Source organism: Cystoisospora suis, assembly GCF_002600585.1.
Source record: "Cystoisospora suis strain Wien I chromosome Unknown contig_1428, whole genome shotgun sequence".
NCBI lineage: Eukaryota > Apicomplexa > Conoidasida > Eucoccidiorida > Sarcocystidae > Cystoisospora > Cystoisospora suis.
In genome coordinates this window covers 1-21112 of record NW_027154228.1, presented here as the reverse complement: position 1 = coordinate 21112, position 21112 = coordinate 1, and the positions used below count along the sequence as shown (strand labels likewise).

General features: G+C 44.9%; 4 protein-coding genes across 4 annotated transcripts in view; 2 read left to right on the top strand and 2 right to left on the bottom strand.

Annotated features, from left to right (window-relative positions):
* CSUI_003267 (t-complex protein epsilon subunit (tcp-1-epsilon)) overlaps positions 1-4759 on the bottom strand; it is a gene marked incomplete at its 3' end in the record, with an annotated part of 5429 nt that extends 670 nt beyond the window's left edge. Inside the window, exons 1-4 of the mRNA XM_068063465.1 lie at positions 3776-4759; positions 1919-2152; positions 769-1016; positions 93-228 (exon numbers count right to left, since the gene is read on the bottom strand). Coding sequence (XP_067924562.1) covers positions 93-228; positions 769-1016; positions 1919-2152 — 618 coding nt within the window. The remainder of the gene's footprint in view (positions 1-92; positions 229-768; positions 1017-1918; positions 2153-3775) is intronic.
* Positions 4721-10973, top strand: CSUI_003266 (uncharacterized protein). Its single transcript, XM_068063464.1, has 2 exons — positions 4721-9338; positions 10366-10973. The coding sequence occupies exons 1-2, from the start codon at positions 6456-6458 to the stop codon at positions 10399-10401; spliced, it is 2919 nt and encodes a 972-aa protein (XP_067924561.1). The 5' UTR covers positions 4721-6455; the 3' UTR covers positions 10402-10973.
* Positions 10974-15007: 4034 nt separating this feature from the next.
* Positions 15008-17516, top strand: CSUI_003265 (uncharacterized protein). The gene is made up of 2 exons (XM_068063463.1): positions 15008-16080; positions 17013-17516. The coding sequence occupies exons 1-2, from the start codon at positions 15281-15283 to the stop codon at positions 17077-17079; spliced, it is 867 nt and encodes a 288-aa protein (XP_067924560.1). The 5' UTR covers positions 15008-15280; the 3' UTR covers positions 17080-17516.
* A 900-nt stretch (positions 17517-18416) lies between these two features.
* Positions 18417-21112, bottom strand: CSUI_003264 (uncharacterized protein). Its single transcript, XM_068063462.1, has 5 exons — positions 21002-21112; positions 20314-20352; positions 19853-19899; positions 19671-19737; positions 18417-19173 (listed from the first exon to the last, which is right to left on the bottom strand). The coding sequence occupies exon 5, from the start codon at positions 18853-18855 to the stop codon at positions 18562-18564; it is 294 nt and encodes a 97-aa protein (XP_067924559.1). The 5' UTR covers positions 18856-19173; positions 19671-19737; positions 19853-19899; positions 20314-20352; positions 21002-21112; the 3' UTR covers positions 18417-18561.

The window sequence follows — 21112 nt, the reverse complement described above, 5'->3', positions numbered from 1 at the left end:
CACCATACCGAACCCTTCTCTTCTCATCGCTACCCGCCAAACAAGTAACAGAAACACTTTCTTTCTTTCTTTTCATTCCTTCTCTATCTTACCTTGATAAGGTCGAAATTCACGTCGTTTCTTTCTCTATCGGCAACAGTCAAGACCGCCTGGACGCAAATTTCTGCGAGATGTCTTTGGCGACTGCTCACTACTTTACTACCCAACGCTGTCATCGCTGCATGCACCCTGAAGAAAAGAAACACACACATAGAGAGACACACATTCATACAGACATCTATCTACTTATCTGGATACAATGAACTACCTCTTTTTCTCCTTCTTCTTTTCACTTCTCGTCTTCGCTCTTCTTCTTCTGAAAAATGGATCGACATTAAACAAACACGTAAGGACGCACATATTCTTGTCCTTCCACAGTCTCACTACACGGAGGACATATATACATAGGGATACACCAAAAATCGACTATCTACCTAGCTAGCTATACCTACTTCTCCATGTCTACACGATGTCCATCTTCTCTAGCCAAGCATAGCACGCGAACACACACGGACTGAATAGAGGCGAAGAGAGGGCGATGAGTGTAACTGCAGATGCCTCATCTACTGGCATGTATATATACCTACGATACGTATCCCGCATCTCTCTGTCTCTCCCGTCTCTTTCAAGCGAGGAATTCCAGTCCCCTTACGATGAAGACGCGAAAGATAAACATTGTCGAAGAGAAAGAAAAGAGAAGAAAGAAACGAAAGAAAGAAAAACACTTACAGAAGTTCTTGATCTTCGTCATAGATGTTCTTTTCTAAGACAATCTCTTGTAGACGATCGACCGCCACTTGACTCGCTTTCTCGAATCCATGAGCGATACGTAAAGGATGCAATCCTTTCTCGATCAAGCGATAGGCCTGATTCAAAAGCTTTCCTGCTAATATTACCACCCCGGTCGTTCCGTCTCCTATCTCTGCATCTTGAGCCTGTGAGAGCTCGACAAGCAAGCGGGCGCACTGGTGCTCCACCTGAAAGAAAAGAAGACCAGTGAAAAAAGGACATTCTGGAAAATTCCCAAGAAAAGAACTTCCCTTTCTTCTGCTCTCTCCTTCCCTCTTCTTTCTTTCTTTCTCTTTCCTCTCTATCTTTGTCTGTGTATATTATGTGCCGGAAAACAACCCTGAGAGAGATGCTATTGTCCCGGTGTGAAGATCTCCAAAAGAAAGAGACACTCGTTGCAAACTGGAGAAGCGAAAGGAGAAAGGAACGACCAGAGATATCTGGGGCAATCGACGTGAAGAAGAAGAAGCAGTGCTTGGGAGAAAAGAAGACCAACAGAAAATCCGTTCATACAAGGGGAGACGAATGAAGAAAGAAGGAAAGAGATACAGACGGACAATTCATAGCCGTTGAAGAGGAGATAAAGAACTCTTCCTATTTATCTTCAAGATAGAAAATCCTCCAAGGAACGTTCACTTCTTCAACTTGCCTTTTAAGAAAGAAGAGAGGAAAGACCTCCCATCCCTAACACCTCTTTCTTCTTCTTCTTTCACTCATGAGGCTAGCTGAGGTGTATATACACTCTGACACACACGCGTGTTTACATATACTACTGTCTACAGATGAGAAGAAACAGATCCAATCGAATCATACATAGAAATAGACAGCCAGAGAGACAGAGAGGTTTGTAAAGAGGTAGATAGGCAAAGAACATGTAAAGAGAGAGACAGATGGAAGTTCATATATAAGAAGATCCTCTAGTGCTACATAGCGTGAACAGAGCGATCTTCCCCGAATACATACTAACATCGAGACATTGTACACCTGAACACTCCTTTCTTTCTTTCTGTCATCCTTTTTCTTTCGTTCTTTCTTTGTGTCTTTCTTCCTTTTTCTCGCCTTTCTGTGTGATCTTCTTATTTCTGTGTACCTGCATTTTGTTGAGAATGGTAGCGCCATCATTGGTGACAGTGACCTGACCATCCGGACTGACGATAATCTTATCCATCCCCTTAGGGCCTAGGGAGGTCCGAAGTGTCTCGGCTACAGCGCATGCAGCCAAGATGTTAGACTTATGAGCTTCTATCCCTTTCAGTCTCTTCTTCTCCTCTTGTTCTCGGAGAATAATGAAAGGATTGCCATACTCATCTGTCGCGATATTCATCTACAAAGAATCGCCATTCATTCAAGAGCAACAAGCAAGGAGAGAGAAACACACAGATGAAGACAGGAGAGGCGTTCTTTAGATGAAGGGCACGACGAGGATATGAAGGGAAGTTCTCGAGAAAAGACAGATATGAGAGAGGGAGATGAGAGAAAAAGAAGAGAACAATGGGGCGAGAAAGGGGGCGCAGAAAGAAGGAAAAAGACGAGGAAGAGAGACACAGAGAGAAAAGAAAAAGAATAGGGAAAGAGAATCTGAATCAACGCACCTAGGTGACAGGGGTTTATTGTAGTGTATGAGAGAACGTATTCTATCCAAAGAGCATACATAGGAAATCGGATATCCACTTCTCTCTTGCAGAACAAGAAGAGAAGACAGACAAAGCCAACCGACATATCAAACGTGATGGAAACAGGGGAGGAGGCAACGGATTTGAAAGGATGTATACCACTCGAGAGATTTCTTTCTTCCTATGGCATTTGACTAAAGAAACAACTTGGCGAGAGATGAGAGATGATAGGCACAGGGGGAGTGAAGTAGACATTCGGGAGAGGGAAAGAACAAAAAAAAAAGAGAAGGAGATCTAGGAAAGTATAGAAACTATGAAGAAGAGACCAACGCATATCTCAAACGAGGAAAGAAGAGAAAGCGCTCGGGAACTATCTACCGGTCCAGAGACAGACAGAGGAAAGGGAGAAAGGAAAAGGAGTGAAGAGAGGCAGGAGTTGTGCCATGCCTGTTTTCTTCTTTCTCTTTTTTCTGTCAAGGGTTGATAATACTCTCAGAGAGGTAACTAAAGGGTGAAGTATATCAATCGAGGAAAGAGACATATGAGAGAAGAGCGGCGGGAAGAGGGTTCACTAGTCAGAGAGAACAAACATGAAGACAAAAAATATCTCTAGACACACAGTCAACATAACGAAACAAGCTCCAAATCCCCGGTATTCAAATGTCTCCATACCTATCTATCTATCTATCCATTTATCTTTAATCTATCTATCATGAATCTATCCATCTATCTTTTCCCGTACCGATACGTACGACGCACAGCTATCTCTAGACACGTCTAGGTATAGAGGTTGATCATGGTCGTTCCATGGTACTTCTACTTGCTATCTTGAGAGCAGATATCTTGGAAGTGAGACGGGGATGAGGTAGAGGACAAGAGGACGAAGAAGGAAAAGGAAACAAGAAAGAGAACAAAAGAAGATAGCTCTAAATAACGAGAAAAAACCCGTCTGAATGAAATCCTTAGCACCTCCGGGGAGGAGGGGAAGGGGGGGTCAATGAAGAAAACGGATGTGATAGATGAAAGAATTCTCGTGTTCTGTCTCAGAGGGACGGGAAGAGAGAGATCGCCTAGCTTTTCGTCATCTCCTCGTGACGAGTGCTCTATGCTTCCCTTCTACAGACAAACACCTAAGCCTGACTCCTTCCTTTCTTCTTGCCTTTCACCCCTTCTCTCCTAGAAAGGATTGAGAACAAGACACCGGCGAAAGGTAAGTAAAGAGACAGAGAGGAAAAGACATCGACGTTCCTTGTCCACGTGTGTGGTGGAGGAAGTTTAAGAAAAATCTCACAGGAGGAATAAGAGCGAGGAAGAAAGGCGAGAGAACAACTTACTTTGGAGAGCTTGGAGAGACTAAGCCGGAGATTGCAGAGAAAGAAAAAAAAAAGAACGGCACCGGTGAGGTTCTTATGGGGGAATTGAGAGGTTAGGGGAAGAGGGAGAGAACGCCAAATCGATCTAAAATGAAAGAGGCCGGTGGGTAGGTAGCAGTCGGTTGAGAAGACGGCGAAAGTACGAGGTGTCCGCCTCCCTGTTTTTCCACCAAGTCAAGAAGCAAAGAAACACAAGAGAGAAAGAGAATGAAAGAAAAGACAGAAAGAATTTCCACTCGACGCAACAACCGGAGGTCTCGTTAGCCTTATGACTCACATACGCACCCTCCCAAGACTGTCGTTCTACAGCCTGCAGAAGCAAATAAGAAGAGGGTACCCCGCCGAGAAGAAAGCAAAGAAAGAAGAAAGAGAGAAGGACTTCGATCCCCCCTCCACGGTTGTGATGGAGACAAGGAAAAGTAGAAGGACGAGTCGGAGTGTATTGAAGAGGGCTGGAGAGAGCCCAGTGTGCATGGAAGGAAAAGATCAAAGACAGAAGCTAGACTTTCTCTCCACCAGAGCAACGAAGAAACAAACAGGAGGAGGTGAAAAAGCAGGAGGAGGCGGACGGGAAGGAAGACGTAAAGTTGGAAAAACTCCCCGAGGGACGACAAGAGAATGACAAGAGAAAAGGAGAGAGAAGTGAACACACCTCAATAAATTTGAGAAGGCAGCTTAATCCATTCACCCCCCAGAGGAAAAGAGAGCTTATTCATCAGGAGAGAGGAAGAAGCAATCTCATCTGGTAAGCACTATGAGGAGGACGAGGCCCTCTGGAAGGGAGCTGCCGTAGCGGCTCTAACATGGAGGGGAAGTCAACTCTTTTCACTCCTCCCATTCTCCTATTATAAGCCTATGCATGCCGAGGTCGCAAAAAGAAGGAGCTAGAAGGAGAATACTGCTAGTCCCAACGGCGTCGTCGTTTCTGTGTGCTTTCAACTTCTTTTTTTTCCCGTGTCATGGCAGATCATCAGACTCGCCTTCAGTGCTTTGCTAAGCAAGTTAGAATGGGTGCAGTGTGCTGGTCTCTCTTTTGAATGCTGAGGTGAATGTACGACGAGGAGGAGGATTCAACGTTCCGTTATTTGTCGTCATCGAATGGGAGAACAACTCTCTCAGTCTTCTCTTCTTGAGAGGCTGGTTCAAGTCTCTAGTTTGAAGCGCACCGCCTCATTCCGGAGATTCCTTCTTCTTTTCCTTTTTCTTGAATCCAAGAGGAGATTATGTCCCGTGTGTTGAGTGGATTCTTTACCCCGCTGAGAAAGACTCTCAGGGTTCCCTATCTCTGTCACAGCATCTTATCTCCTTCCTTTGGTGGGTCCAGCTTTGTTCTCATCTTCCTTCCATCTCACAAGCTCTGCCGGACTTTCTCTCTCTCCATGCCAGTCTCACTTTTTCTATTGCTCTGACTTCTTTGGATGTCTTTACTTTTCTCGGTGCTTACCCGTTTTTTCTTCTCTTTCTCTTGAAGTCAACTCTTTTCACTCCTCCCATTCTCCTATTATAAGCCTATGCATGCCGAGGTCGCAAAAAGAAGGAGCTAAAAGGAGAATACTGCTAGTCCCAACGGCGTCGTCGTTTCTGTGTGCTTTCAACTTCTTTTTTTTCCCGTGTCATGGCAGATCATCAGACTCGCCTTCAGTGCTTTGCTAAGCAAGTTAGAATGGGTGCAGTGTGCTGGTCTCTCTTTTGAATGCTGAGGTGAATGTACGACGAGGAGGAGGATTCAACGTTCCGTTATTTGTCGTCATCGAATGGGAGAACAACTCTCTCAGTCTTCTCTTCTTGAGAGGCTGGTTCAAGTCTCTAGTTTGAAGCGCACCGCCTCATTCCGGAGATTCCTTCTTCTTTTCCTTTTTCTTGAATCCAAGAGGAGATTATGTCCCGTGTGTTGAGTGGATTCTTTACCCCGCTGAGAAAGACTCTCAGGGTTCCCTATCTCTGTCACAGCATCTTATCTCCTTCCTTTGGTGGGTCCAGCTTTGTTCTCATCTTCCTTCCATCTCACAAGCTCTGCCGGACTTTCTCTCTCTCCATGCCAGTCTCACTTTTTCTATTGCTCTGACTTCTTTGGATGTCTTTACTTTTCTCGGTGCTTACCCGTTTTTTCTTCTCTTCTCTCTTAAAGCAGATGATGATCATGGTGAGGCAGTCACTCATTTCTCCTCAACTTTCTGAGGTGAAGGGCGCTGACGGCTTGCCGTCTTCGGGGAGACGGGGGGTCGGTCGTACGTGTATAGGCAGTGTATAGACACACGCTGCGACGTTGTCTTGTTGTTTATTTTTCATCCTGCCGCTGCTCTTGTTCACATTCCAAAACGAGAAGAAGGCCATCACTTTTCCTTCTCGCCATCTTGTTGACTTTCACGAGCGAGAAGTAGAGGACAAAGGCCTCTCTTCCTACTAAGGGGGAGAATGAAGATGAAGAGTGAAGTCCCTGATCGGATCTTCACGTACTTGTGTTGACTCCGTTCATGCTATTGATCTCTTTAACTTTCTTCCTTTATTCTCTCTATCTTTATAAGGCTCTAGCCTACTTTAACTAGTCTCCTACGATCTTCTTCTCTCGTGGTAGCCCCCCCTTGTAGTAAGAAAGTCGGATTCTACGGGGAGGAGAAGGGACCTTGATCAAAAGGAAAACATGACAGTGGACGTGTCTCTTCTTTCCTCCCCTTCTTTCTCTTCAGTTTTCTTAGATCCGTCCTTACTCCACAGGACTATGAACTCCCCAGAGTACGACACCCCCAACTGTACTCATCCAGATGGTCGATCTCTTTTGCTATCTTCCTCTTCTTTCCCTTCTTTTTCATCTTCAGTGAACATGCCTACATCTCTTTCTCAGTGTTCATCTCCCCCTGTCTTGTTGTCTTCCTCTTCTTCTTCTCTCTTAAGCTGCCGGCCACCTTCAACCTTTTCGTCGTCTTTCTATAGAACTTCTGCATTGACTTCAGCACCTGTCAGATCTTCTCCGGTGGTCCCTACCACTTCTTCGGATATCTCTCAATATCCTTCTCAGCATCTCCACCAATTCCTTTCTCTTCTTGAAGAAGGTTCTTCTCTTTCTTCTCACATACAAGAGGAAGGCGGAGGGAAACCTCCAGGGGCTTGTGTCTTAAAGCCATCAGCGTCATCATCTATCTTAAGAGAAAATTCTTCTTCTTCTTCTTTTTCTCGTCTATCCATGTCGAAGAATAACACTTCTCTTTTCCTTTCTCAAAATGTTTCTCCGTACTCTTATTCTAGTCAGTCTCATACGACATCTCCTCATGCTCCCTCACAACGGCAACCCCCCCTCTTGCCTACACCTTCTCTTTCTCTACCTCCTCTTCTTCCTTTGTCATCTTTATCTTCTCCGCCTCTAGCATATGAAACAGGGAATCCAAGTCTTCTTTCTACGGCGTCTTCTGCGCAGCGACCCTCGTGCTGCTGTCTACTTCCAAATGCACAGAATGCTCTTTCTTACAGAAGGCATCCTGTGATACTAAGTGAAAAGAAAACGGGAAGAGTGAGAGATGGAGAGGCAGGAAGAGGAGAACAAGGTGAGAGCTCTGGAGTCACTTTAGTTGAGAAACATGAAAAGGGAGGAAGTCAAGATCTGTCAAGAAGAGGCCGAGGAGAAAGAGAAGGAGAAGAAAGAATCCAAAATGGGATAGGTAGTTCATTGCATGTGGGAGCTTCTTCTTCATCATCCTGGAAAGGGGATGAAGGTATTAGTAGTGGGGGAGGTGTATATACACCTGGTGGTCATTTGACATGCGCACTCCAACAACAAGATCTTTCATCAGGTAGCTTAGAAGGGGGGTTTCCACCTTCTTCTTCAGGTGTATATGCACCTCAATCGCAGCAGCAGCAGCACCACCACCACCTGTCTCCATGTATCCCATCCTCATCATCGTTGATTGCCCCCCCCGAATGTCATAACACTGAATCTTCTTCTTCTTCTTCTCATCTCCCTCTTCCAACTCCTCCTTCTTACACAGCCATCATAGCAGACAATCCGCCTCTTCTTGATTTTCCTCCCCATCCCTCTCCTCTTCTTCATTTTCGACATGAAAAGAGCCACAACTCCACAACGCCTCACGTCAGCCATCCACTTCCCTCTCTTCCTACAAGTCAACCCTCCGATCCTTTACTACCGTCTCCTCCGCTTCCTCAAAGATACCCCTCGTCATCGTCTTCTACTTCTTCTTCTTCTTTCTTTCCCCTCTTTTCTTATCATCCTCATCCTCCTCATCATTATACGCTCCCTCAGTTATCGTCTCCGTCCCCATCTCCCTACTATCAGTCGCCATCCAGTCATCCAGCAGCTCACTATCCTTATGGATATCCGCATACAACTACCACTACTACTACTACGACTACTACGGCGACGACTCCTATGACTTCTTCTTCACCTGAAGAGAAGGGTCTCCTGCCGTCGCCACCTTCTTATATTCATTCGTCTTTCCATGCTTCTTCGCCTCTCCCACTCCCACAGCACTCGGGCGTCTCTCCTCACGATGTATGGGGAGGTGAGAATAAGGACGACCAAGAGATTGAGACACAAAGAAGACATCGTTCCGAGTCACAGCTCTCTTCTTCTTCTGCTTCTTCTTCTTCTTCGATGCGTCCCTCGACGGCCATTCTTCTCCACGTAGAAAAGAAGAAGAAGAACGAAAACGAAAGAAGAGGTGATGGTCTGTCTCAGAAGACTGGCGTGAGTGGCGAGGGGAAAAGCCGAGAAGAAGAAGAAGAAGAAGAGAAAGGGGGAGAAAAGAAAGAAGAGAAAGAACAGAGGATTCCAGTGAAGAAGTTGTCTAACGGTGCTGACAACGAGGCGGAAAAGAATGGTCCGAAGAAAGGAGTTGCTGCTCCTCAAGGAGAGAAAGACAAGGAGGAGAGACTGTCTGGGGGAGTAGTAGAACGAGAATCGAAGAAGGAGAGAAAGAGTGAAGAAAGAGAGAAAGATGAAGAAGAAGAACAAGAGGGAACTGGCAAAAGAGAAAAAGAGAAAGGAGAGAAAGAGAAGATGAAGTTAGGAAAGCAGAGAGAGAGAGATGAAGAAGGAAAGGAAAGCGAAGAAGAGGTGCCTGTACGGCTATGTCTGACTTCGGCAATCTCGTCGATATGCGCACCTACTTTACAGAGGAAGACAGATACACAAGAAAGAAGCATAGGGGACGTCATTCCTCTCGTTCCGTCTTCTTCGGAAGAGACACGAGAAAGAAAGGAGAAAAAGGAGGTGGAGAAAAAGAAAGAAAGAGGGACTTCCTGTGTGTCCGAATCCTGCCATGACGCGAAGGCCCACGGAAGAAAAGAAAAACGCGTAAGAAGATTGGGAGACGAAGGAGAAAGAGAGAAGAGATTTCAAAGAGAAGAAGAAAAAGAAGAAGAAGAAAAAGAAGAAGACTGTTCTCCTAGTTTTTTGACAAGAGGCTCAAGCTCCGGTGGTCTTGAAGGAGAGGAAGAAAAAGAAGGAGATGTTGGGAAAGGAGTGCATTCAAAGAGCTCTCCGAATGAACGAGAAACGTTTTTCTCCGTACACGTAAGTATATCATTGCTTTCTCTTCCTTTCATTCTAGCTTCTCTCTTTCTTCTTTCTGGGTTCTTTGATCTCTCGACTGCTCTATGATGATCGCTGAAGCAAGCTTTCTTGTTTAGAAAGACGTATTCCTTCCGTATTACGGAACTCAATGTAGATGGAAAGAAACGTCCCCAGTCACTCAAGTGTATGTACACCGGAATCGATGAATTGTATAACTGCTTAACCCTCTTTCTCTTGATCTTCTTGTTTTCTTCCTGTCACTCCGTGTATCGTCTTTTGTTTTCAAGGCATATACCCATGCCTGTTTACATGTAAAGTCGACGTAGATTTCTTTTCATTTTTTTTTCTGAGAGTCCTCGCTATGGTAGCGCCACTCACGATCGCCGGTCTCCACCCTGTTGAGCTGTAATGACACCCGACGTTGGAAGGGTAAGGTGAATGAGGACAACACGCAACTTTCAGTAGAATCATCATCGGTGTACATCTTCCATGAAATATAGATGGGAGGTTTGTCGCTTGGAGTATATGTACACCTGAGCAAACACGTTGAGATGTTTGCGTTCTATTCTATAAAAGAGGGTGTAAGCGTTGTTCATACAGGAGAAGAGGAAAGCAGAGAAAGAAAGCTTCATAGACTAGCGGCAGAATCATATATATAGGAGCTTCTCGTGTGTTATGAGTATTGGTCCATCAGTCTCCTAGGAGAAGCCGATATCTCTCCTTTCATCCTTACCTATGGAAGATGGCAGGCGGAAGAATCTCTTGCCTTTTTGTGAAGAACCCTCCGCAGCATAGCCCTTCGTTCGATCAAAGCCGTGTATATACATTTGATACCTGTGTAAGCCGCCATGCATACCTGCATGCAGGTATGTGCTTACTAATTTCTATATTGGGGGATTGTTGAGTACTGATGATAAGTGATCACTTTTTTAGTCCTCTTCTCTGTTGAGGAAACAGGTGTACGTACAGCGTAAGACTGCATGCAGTCAGTCCGTTTGTTTTTTTTTGTCTGACTGCGATGATGCAGCATGCGCTATCAAAAAAGAAGCAACGACAAGAATGATCAATGCTTTGTCCAGTCAACGAGAAAGGAGAGAGAGAGAGATTTCTCGCTGACCTGATTCTTCAAAAGAGTTTTAAAGAACGAGTTCTTCTTCTACAGATTATTCATCGCGCCAACAGAGGCAGTCGGTGCATGTAATGAGCTGATAGATCTCTCATGCACCGGAGGTTTGATACACATGCTCTGCATGTGAATTGGCATGTCGATCTCTTAATTTTCAACGTCTCCACGTGGCTCTTTTAGTTTTTCTTTTCTCTCGACGGCGGACAGCTACGTGAATATACTCATGCAGATTCAGGGAGAGTCGATGCATGCACCTCTCCGTCGGTGGCGATACTTTTCAGTTGCACATGAGTTCGTTTTGTGTTTCTCGTGCCATAGAGTCATAAGAGGGAGGATTGTTTTTTGGCATGCAGTCATCGATGTAGGCATTCCATTTGAGCGTCGATGATGCATGCATCGATTGCTCGGGAAGGACAGAAGTACTTTCTGTCTTCTTATCCAGTGGCGCACCGTTTCTTTTGTTGGTTTTTCTTTGGTGAGGAAGTGGAAGTCCGATAATGTAGTGAGTGTGAATAGAAGAAGGTTTCTTCATCTAAAATGAGGTGTCGAAAGAAACAGGGAGAAAAGAGGAAAGAAACGATTCTCTACAGGGCACAAACCTGTCGTCCTTTTGGTTTGTGTCTTGCGTCTGAATCCATAGGAAACATGTGTTTGGACTGCATTCATCCATGCGTAGTTTTACCTACGTGCATGCATACATTTATATTTATGCACACCTCCTACACACACAGACACTTGCATGCATGTACATATATATACACATAGTTAGTGGCATCTACAAATAGACAGATAAACAGGTGGACTCATGGGAGATAGACACACATGCTGGGCGAACACGGGGAGGTCTATAGGTTGGGTGCAGCCACTACACTAAGGGCTGCTCCATTCGATCGAGGCTCACTATGGCCTTGACTGCGCCTCGGCCTGAGCCTCGAGAGAGAAAGATCTCAGACACGGGGCTTGGGTCTAGACCCTTTAGCATATACTAATAATAATCATAAAGAAATAGGAGCTATGTCCCTAGTTACTGGAGCCATATTCAGTGTCTTGGGTACTTTAATGTCTATCATGACTCGGATCGAACTCTATAATAGCGGTTCCCAAATAAAGGTACTAGGAAGTTAGATACTGCGTTAATTCGAGGGAACACTACTTCTGAAGCCCCTATGTATCACTTAGCCAAGTGTTCGACCTCTAGCTCGCATCAACGTCAGTCACGGGCACTGTTAGGGGCGCCGCACGAGTTTCTTTGCCGCTGTTGTTGTTGTGCGGGTGCCTCGAATCTCGCACGCACAGGCTCTCGAGCCAGGCATTTGATTGCCTCATTCAGATACTTTTGCACGCGAAGTACGATATCCCGACCATGCTCATGAAAGAAAGAAGAGACGCATGTTGCAGTGTGCAGGGTTTTTACTCGAGGCAGTAGCACTACCTGCCACCCTGAATTTCCATCCAGCACCTCTTTCCCTGAATCTATGTTGCACGGTAACAAAGGCTTGTGAAGCTTCGGACGTATTTCGACGACCTCGAGTAATACCAGTAATAGTTTGCATACGGATCAAAGCCGTTGCGTGAACGGGGGTGCCTGGCGCAGTCTCTTACGGCCGCAGCAAGTAGCGCGCCAGACGCTTCCTTCAACGTAGGCATGCAAGGTCGAGTTTTCTTGCAGGTGAAAGGGCATACTGAAGAAGACCTTACGCGATCCAAGCTTCTGCACAGCTGCCGTCCGACCGCTCCAACAAACTCTGGACCGTTGTCCGGTGACAGCAACCGTCGATCTCCATGCACTGGCAACCACATTTGTTTCAATACCCCAACAATATGCACATCTTTTTCCCACTCTAGACACGCGAGGTCGCTACACCGTGGTCGATCACGATGTGAATCAGCGAGAAGCCTTTCCCTGACACCGGTAGCCGTCCGAAGAGAGCCACGCTAATCACCTTGCCAGTCCCGCCCCTCGGTAGCGCTTGATCTGTTTTGTTGCGAGCTCGTCGCTGGCTTGCTTCCAACATATATTGACCATGTGCGGCATTTTACTACGTCGCACGGTGTCGTTCTCCAGAGGCGCTACAGTTGGATTCTGGCTAGGGTTTTTTTGTGGGCGAAGTAAGCCGCTACCTGGCAGAGGTTCATGATATCCACGGTCGCACTCCTCGACACCTCAGGTAGGAGGAGGGGCGGCAGCTTATTCTTGCGCGTGTGGATCCGCGCTTTAAACACATAGCACTCCAGCTACTTCTGTTGGAGCCACTTTTGGCTTGATAGCTTGCGGTTTTCACGCCGAGAGTCCCGCGCCACGTCGGGTCCAGGCGCGCTTGGGTCCATTGAATACCAAGGGGGCAGCGGAACTCGGTCGCCAAGGCACCATGAGCCCCAGGCGGGAATATCTAGGCGGTTTGCTCGCCACATTACGGGCCGAGGAATCGGGGATTACCAGCGGAGTGCAACGGGATACCCCCAGGATAGGGTGCGTCCGCGACCCAACCCTGCGGGAGGTGACGATCGCGGGAGCCGAGTGCGCCTTTCTTGCACGTCCAGGAGCATGAGAGACAAAGCAGCAGATTGGCAGGGGAGAAGACACCTCTAAAGCCATGTAGGAGGCTGAGGCTGACTTGCAGTTCCCGTAGATAATTCACCGGTACTGTCAGAGATAGGACTCGGACTCAAAGCGGCATACTACATAGTACCCAGTCTTGAGCGAAACCCATCGACCTTACCTTAGTTTAGCTAGTTACGGAAGAGTAGGAGAGGCCAGTTGACTCCCGCCCGGAGTTAGTAGCCGATCGAGTCTCTTATTACATTAGCGAGCTAGCCAGTCAGCTAGCGTACTGGTCAATTATGACTAGTAGCCAGCCTGAGAGGACAAGAAAGATTAGCAGGAAGAGTCTTGGATTTCCCGCCTTTTGTGACCCGTTCTTGATGGTGAAGGGTGTGGTCTTTTTTCCTGAGGACAGAAGAAAGAACGGGCGATAGTCAAGAGATTGAGAGATCTATCTTGGGGGTCACGAGAGTCTGAAGTGACTTCAGCATGAAGAAGAGAGGAATTTAGTATGCTAACTACGCATGAGTGAGAAGGGGCGTACCAGGAGTGATCCCCGTAGAGAGTGAATCCTTACATTGGGACCTTCTTTCGAAATGTCGGAAATTACCCGCGTGGATGCTCAAGGCATGTAAGTGCGAACTAAAGTGTAGCCTTACTTGAGGCTCATTTCTTGTCTGATTCGAGTGGAATGAAGGACCGGTATGTAGGGATCCTGTGGTGTGGAGTGAATGGACACGATGCCGAAAGTTAGTGAGCCGCGAACGGCTATGTCCCTGCTCAAGTTGAAACTTTTTCAATCTCACTTTCCCCTTCCAGACCTTCTTCACTTCGTTAAGTGTCGCTCCTCGAGGGACTCGCGGACCTTAACTATTTGACTCACCACGGCCGTCTATGCATCGACCTAACTCTCCGAGCCGTTCTCCCAAATGTCTAGGTCTCCGTCCCGACACACAGACATTCCTACCAAACTATGATACGAACGGTGCTGCCATGATCGTATCGCGGGCGGGCAGCACAGTGACATTTCTTTTTTCTGTTATTGCATGTATGAACTCGCTATCGTGCTCAGTTCGGTTTCAATGTGGCTAACCTGGTCGAGTCAATTCACTCGGCTCACCGCGTCGTACGTTGAGGACTGCGCACCTTGGGGAGGTAGCTTCAGGCTGGCACCCCCATCAAGGGCGAACACTGCGGGAGGTGCATCGACTTGTATGCGAAGAAAACCGAGAATGAGTTTGTGCATGTACAGCACACTTCTTTAGAGTAAGCAGTCTTCCTTGTAACCGACTCGGACGCCTCTCAGTGAGCCCTAAGGCTTATTGAAAGGCATCCTGGTTGTCGTTGCAGGGTTCCCCGTCCCCCCTACGGCCGACCTTGTTTGATCCTTTCATCCTTTTTTCATCTCCTACACCAAGCCACGAGCGAGGACTCTCGGGTCACCGCACCACTTGTCCATAAGCTGCCCTTGGTTCCTTCCTCACTACGAGAAAACACACGGCTAAATTCTGACTTCTTCTATCGTAGTCATCTGAGAAAAAAAAGGCCGAACTATTCGCTATCTGATCTTGGTTGGCTAGACCCTTACCAACAAAGAACGAGAGGGCGGGCGGCGGGATCTATATATGTTTGACGCACGGACACGCCTGCTAATATTGTCGCTTGCAGTAAGTAAATGAAGCCGGGGGCATGCCGTCGCCTTCTACATCACATTGGATTGTTCTTTTTGGGATAAATCTCCTTCCTTCTTCATAGCTAATGAACGCGGAGAAATTGTCGCTCCTTCACAACTGTTAGGCTGCTTTCACCTACGGCGAACAGTCCCAACTCGAAAGCGGTTAGACGGGGGAGCGTTCCCTTGTCCCGTCCGGATGGTTTCTCACCCGCCGCAGCTCGTGCTTTACGAAACCGATGAAATAACGGCCAACAGGTTCTTCTTTCTGCAGAGAAGAAAGTGGAGTTACAACTACTACGAACAAGCGAAGAGAGGGATCTCAGATCATTGTGAGCCAAGTCAGAAACTGTTGTTGCTGCATGCAATGAAGGGAATATCTTGACACACTTCCTAAATCTGTGCTTCACTGTCATTCACATCGATAGGATTCCCTTAGTTTGTTCCTCTTCATCTACTTCTAAAGCAGGGAGATCCACAGAGGGTTTGAAGCAGACAGATACACAGAAGGAAGGAATGAAAAGGAGAGTGCGATAGGAAGAGACAAAGAATGGTGTGAAGAAACCGTAGTCGTTTACTTGTTTCTTTGTATCACTTCTTCCATGAGGAAATGTCCCTCTTTCCTACTTCACCCATCTCTTTCTTTCGTCTTTTCGGTTTTCTTTTTTTCCTTTCTTCATAGTTTCTTTCTTTCTTTTCCTATGTCGCCGAGGATGCTAGAAACAAGCATCTATCCGCACTTTTCTTCTCTTCCCCGTTTTCTTCCTGCTTTACGCCAGAGAACATTCTCAACTTCTTCTCTTCTCCCTTTTCCTTTCTCTTCAATTCAGCGCCCCCCTCTCTTCTCAAACTTCTTTCTTTCTTCTTTATCCTCTCCTTCTCCCTTGCTGTCTGCCTTTCTTCGATGTTACAAGAAACTCCCCCATGCCTACAGAGAGAATCAAGAGCTCCAGTTAACTAAAGCGCCATCTCTGTGGAGAAATTCTTCCTCTAAAAGCTATCCATGCAAGACAGTTCTTCGTGAGGAAAGCACTTGTGTCCTTCCTCCTACGCAAGGTTTAATTCTATTGAACTATCTCCTCTATCACTCTCCAACTTGTCCTACTCTATCCTATTTTTCTTCCTCTCTTTCGCATGCTAACTCTTCTTCCATCTTCAAATCTCTTTTTCTCCATTCAATTCTAACGTATCCATGGAATGCTGTGGGACATCACAGAAGAGAAGAAGAGGAGATCAACAGAGAGAACAACAGGACGAATAAGAAAGAGAGCTGCTGCAGGGGGGGGGAGGACAAGACGAGTCGGGGCGGGGAGAATAAGGACGAAGGAGATGAGAAGGTTTCCTCCTCTTCAGTGATGTGGCTAAGACCTCGTAAGAAAGGCATGCGGATCGACAGAGCTAAGTAAGGAAAGCAGAGAGAGAGAGAGACAACTTGAAACAAGAGAATTCTTCTCTTCTTTTCCGTCTTTCTTCAGTCAACTCAACTCGCTTTTTTCTCATGAAGATATTCTTCTTTCTTCACCTTGGAAATCTTTCCTTTCACAGATTCACTAGCCCCATCCCTCGATACGTCATTTAACTGCCTCATTTAAGACTACATATAGATACAGAGTCATAGATATACACGTCTACACATGTGTCTGCATCTATCTCTTAGCCTCTCTCCCTATGTGTATGCATCCACGCTATGTCTATACACAGGCGTAGGCGAATCTCTCTGTCTCTATGTATACATGCCTAATTCAACTGAATTAGGTACATAGGACATTACGGGATATAAAAATGTTGTGTTGAGTTTTCAAAGAAACGAGGCGCATGTATTAGTGATGAGGGAATGTTCGAAAAGAAAGACGTCTCCGGTGTATGTACACCTGAAATATCTTTGTTTCGTAAGACGTACGGCAAAGGCAAGATAAAAGGGAAGATTGGTGTGTAAAGTAGAATGAACTAGGAAAATCTTTTTTGTCTTTTCTTTCTCTCTTTCTCTTGTTTGTTTGCTGAAAGCGCAAATTAGACTCAACAGAAGAGAGATCACCGACCTGTTGTCTTTCAGGTGTATATACACCATCATCTTATCGACACACGACATAACTGTACTCATGTTACTGCATGCATCAGGAGAATATATCTCTCTCCCTTCTCAAGACTCACTTCAGAAAGCGTACATCGCCTACCGTTTGGCTTCTTTTTCTTCTCTTCTTCTTTTCATTTCTTTCCTCTTTCTTTCTGTCTCGTCGGAAGTTTTGAAGTGCGAGTGTTTTTTCCTTGATGAGGGGTTGTCGGTCTCCTTCGTTTCTTCTTCTTCTCTGTTCTTTTTCTCTATGGTTTCCTTAGGACTAAAAAGCAGTATAAACACAGACGACATGTAGGAGGATGGAACTATAGGTGGCTTGGATCATGACCAAGACCCTTCTCTCTTTCTCTCAATACACAAAAAGCAGCAAGAAGAGAGTCTCTCGCAAGATCTTTCATCATTCTCACATATCTTTCTAGCTATCTGTTCGTTTATCTGTCTATTTTTTGTCTACTTTTCTATATTAAATCTATCCATCTGTCGATCTCTTTATTATATCTATTTACGTATCGTCTTTAGTTAGTGTCTGTACACCTGATCTCTCTTTCTAGTGATCCTGGTCTTTTCTAGAGTTTGTTTTTTTCCCTCTCCCTTTCATTCGTTCCTCTTCTCTTCATTTGAAAGGAGAAAACTAAGAGAATCTTCTTCTTTCCATCCTCTTCTCTCTCTCTCCTTTATCTTCTTCATTTCTACTACTTTCTCATTTGCGAGTTCAAAGAGAGATTTTTCTATTTGCAACTCTTGCCGATTGCTTTCTTCATTCACCCATGAATGAATGAAATGTCTATCTGTCTAGATGTCGATAAGCTAACTGTCTTTTCTTTCCTTTTCGTTCAAGAGAAACGAAGAAAGACATTTTCTCATGTGTACTGAATTCTATATCACTTTTCATTGCATGCGTGCGGAAAAAGGACTTTCTCTCGTTTTCGAGACATCTCGGAGTCATACAACTAAATCGAATTAGGACATCTGTCATATCAGCAATGTATGTTACCTCTCCATCTACTCCCGTGCCTCCTCGGACATATTCTTACTATGTCTGTATAAGTGATCGAGTAGCTATCTTCTTATTGCTGCAGTAGTAGTTTATGTGTCTACCAAGCCATAGCTGGCTAGCTTTCCCTTGGCTAGATACGACCCTGTCTAGGGTAAAGAAGTCGGGGTGTGAATGAGCGTTCAGTAGTCAACCGTCGCCTCTATCTATCTTCAATGCATCTATCTATGCTTAATCTATCTATCCTTAACCCATCTATCTCTCTATCTATCTCCAGTCTATTGATCTAGTTATCGTGCCATCTTCACGGCATGCAGCTAGAGTCGCATAGAAAGAGACACAGGAGTTGCTGTCTCCACGGACGCGGAAGAAAGAAGTGACGTGCTGCTTGCTCTTGCTGATTTGGATTGAAGCTTTGATCATTAGCTTGGAACAAACAAGTCCAGTTTTATTCTTTCTTCCTTTCTTTCAAATTCCTCTCATCCGGCTTATACACGAAGGCGTCCACACAAATATGTGATAATAAGAATGAGGAGAGTCCTAAAGAAAGAAGAAAAGTGATTGAATTGTCAAATGAGAGAGACATGCCCCAACACTACAAGAGAACATAGAATACATAGGGAGTAAATAACCGAATATATATATATATATATATATGTGTAGATATGTCTATGGCTATCACTGGTGGGTTTAGAGAACGCCATTCTCCATAGATACCTAACAAGAATACAGTCTTACAACTCGTTTCCATGAATAGGATTATGTCCTATGTACATACACCCCAGACAGACATGCACGTGTATATACAGACATTCCTACGGCCTTGATCCCTGTCGGAATCCACCGCCAAGTAAGCTAGCAGATAGAAGTGTATACATGTATATATATATATATACATATATATATATATATAAAGGTACTGGTAAAATTTTGTCAAGAGGTGGACGTAGACGTGTGCTAAAGATCGAGTTGATCATGGCTAAGATTCTTACGTAAGTAGGAGAAGAATAAGAGTTAATAATGAAAGGATAAAGATGTTTGATTAGAGGGAGACGGAGAAGGAAAAAAGAGAGAGCAGAGAGAAAGATGACGAAAGAAAGAAAGAGCATTTCCTGCACTGCTTTGAAACAAGCATTGTCTCCTCTATACGGCTTGTATTATTCTTGCTAGTATATTAATCATTATTATTAGTGTTGCAGTCACTACTATCACCCAATTATCATTCCCATCATCTCTCGCTCTCTCTCTTCGTCTCTTTCTTCTTCTTCTTCTCCAACTCCCCGGTGCGGTCCCCCAAGAACCAACCTTACAGACTACGACTTCTTTCTTTCTTTATTTCTCACTCTTTCTCTCTCTCGTCCGTAGTAAGTCTCTTTCTTTCTTTTCTCTAAGGTCTCCAGTGAGAAGCTTGTGGATCAGGATACCACCTGGCGAAGAAAAAGAAGAAAAGTAAAAGAAAAGACAACAGAGAGACGAGGAGAAAGAAGAAAAGAAAAAGGCGAGAAGAAAAGACAGAGAAAACCTCATACAGTCAAGTAGACCACACATGCATGCATACGAAACACATCCATCCGTTTTGATACGACCAACTACAAGAGACAAATCGATAAGAAGATGAAGAAGAAAGGAATGAAGGAAGGAATAGGAGAGTAGATGACGTAGAAAAAAGGAAGAAGCCTTTATAAAGTTTCACACGTCTTTAACTTTAATGACTCTAAGCGCTGGAAAGAAAAAAGATCTGTAGACAAAACGACAACTCGTTCTTAAACGCCGAAGACAAACGAGCATGTCAATAGACGGGAAAAGAATCAAAAGAAATTCGATCTGAGGTGTACATACACCTGACTGAACCCGGAATAAAGCTCCCTGGGTTTTTCTCTTCTTGTTTTGTTGTATTTCACGTAGTGCGCTTTTCTATCCTTACCTGTATGAGGCCGTCAATCCACGCCTCTGATACGTCCCTTTCTGATGCTCTTCTCCGCTGTAGATCTCTACAAGAAACAGCGACAGAGATAAACAAAGAAAGAAAGCGATAAGGAAAAAGACTTCTTTCGTTGAAGAGAGTGCTTAAACTGCAAAGAAACTGCTTCTCCCATCTTGCCTTACCAAACAGGGGAAAGAAGATAGCGAAGAAGAAATGTGAAAAAGAAGTCCTTAGATCATAGTAGTAGTAGTAGAACACATACATCTCTATACCTCTGTCGATCTATATATATCTAAACACGGATCGATTGTATAGCTAGTCGTAAGAATCGATATCCATCTCCTAAGAATAACCACACTCGGAGCTTGAAAGCCTCTGATTTGTGTGGAGCAACACAACTTCTCACCCCCTTCTCTCTCTTTCAGTTTATGTGAAAGAAATGAACTTATGTGCGTGTAGCTTGGAAGAAAGAAAGACACGGAATGGATGCAGTAGGAATGTCGGATGAAATCATGCGACAATCGAGGATAGACTTCGATACATACGGAAAGCTGACTAATGAAGTGTCTAACAGCTAGCTAGCTAGCTAGGTGACTTGCTTGGTTTGGAAATAGAATTATCAGCTAGCGAGTCAGTCGCTTACCAGAGACAGCAGGCGTTCCGTCAGGCAGTCTCTTGATCCCTAGAGAGACAAGCAAGAGACAAGAAAGAAACAAATAAGAAAAGAAAAAGAAGAAGGTACAGCAATGACCATACAGGTAGGAAACAAGAAAGACATGAGAAGGAAGCTCCCCGTCGTAGGAAAAGAAGAAGAGGAATCGACGGCAACTCTTCATTCATCTGTACTGCACTTCATACACTACGGAAAAGCGCACCTACATATATACAGAGATAAAGACGTTCATGAAAAGGCAAGCCGCTACTAAACAAGCATCTTCAAGCAACCATAGATGTGTACATATATATATATGTATATATATATATCTACGTACACATACATGCACGATGAAAAGAGAGAGGTGCGTCATCGAGATTTTTCATTCCTTCCTGTTGACTTGCTTCGATGGAACAAGAAGAGAAATAGACAGAAAGATTGGAGATAGATAGACAGATAGATAAATTTCGAAAGATAGGATCAAAGGAGACAGGCTTAGATAGATCCATAGATAGACACTTACTGGGATAGATTCGATTGATAAAGAATAAATACAACATGCAAAACACTCCTGTTGAATGCTATCTTCCTCCGCTCGAAACGAAGAAACAAAAGAATGAACAGCTCTAAACACCCTCTCTCTTTCTTTCTTTCTCACTCTTTCTTTCTTTCTTACCTGCGAGTTCATCCGGGTAGAGCCATCGATTGGCCCAGAGGTCGAGAAGTCTCTCCGGTCGAGGAGGCAAAGCATCTTCCTATAGCCACATACACATCTCCCGACATAGAA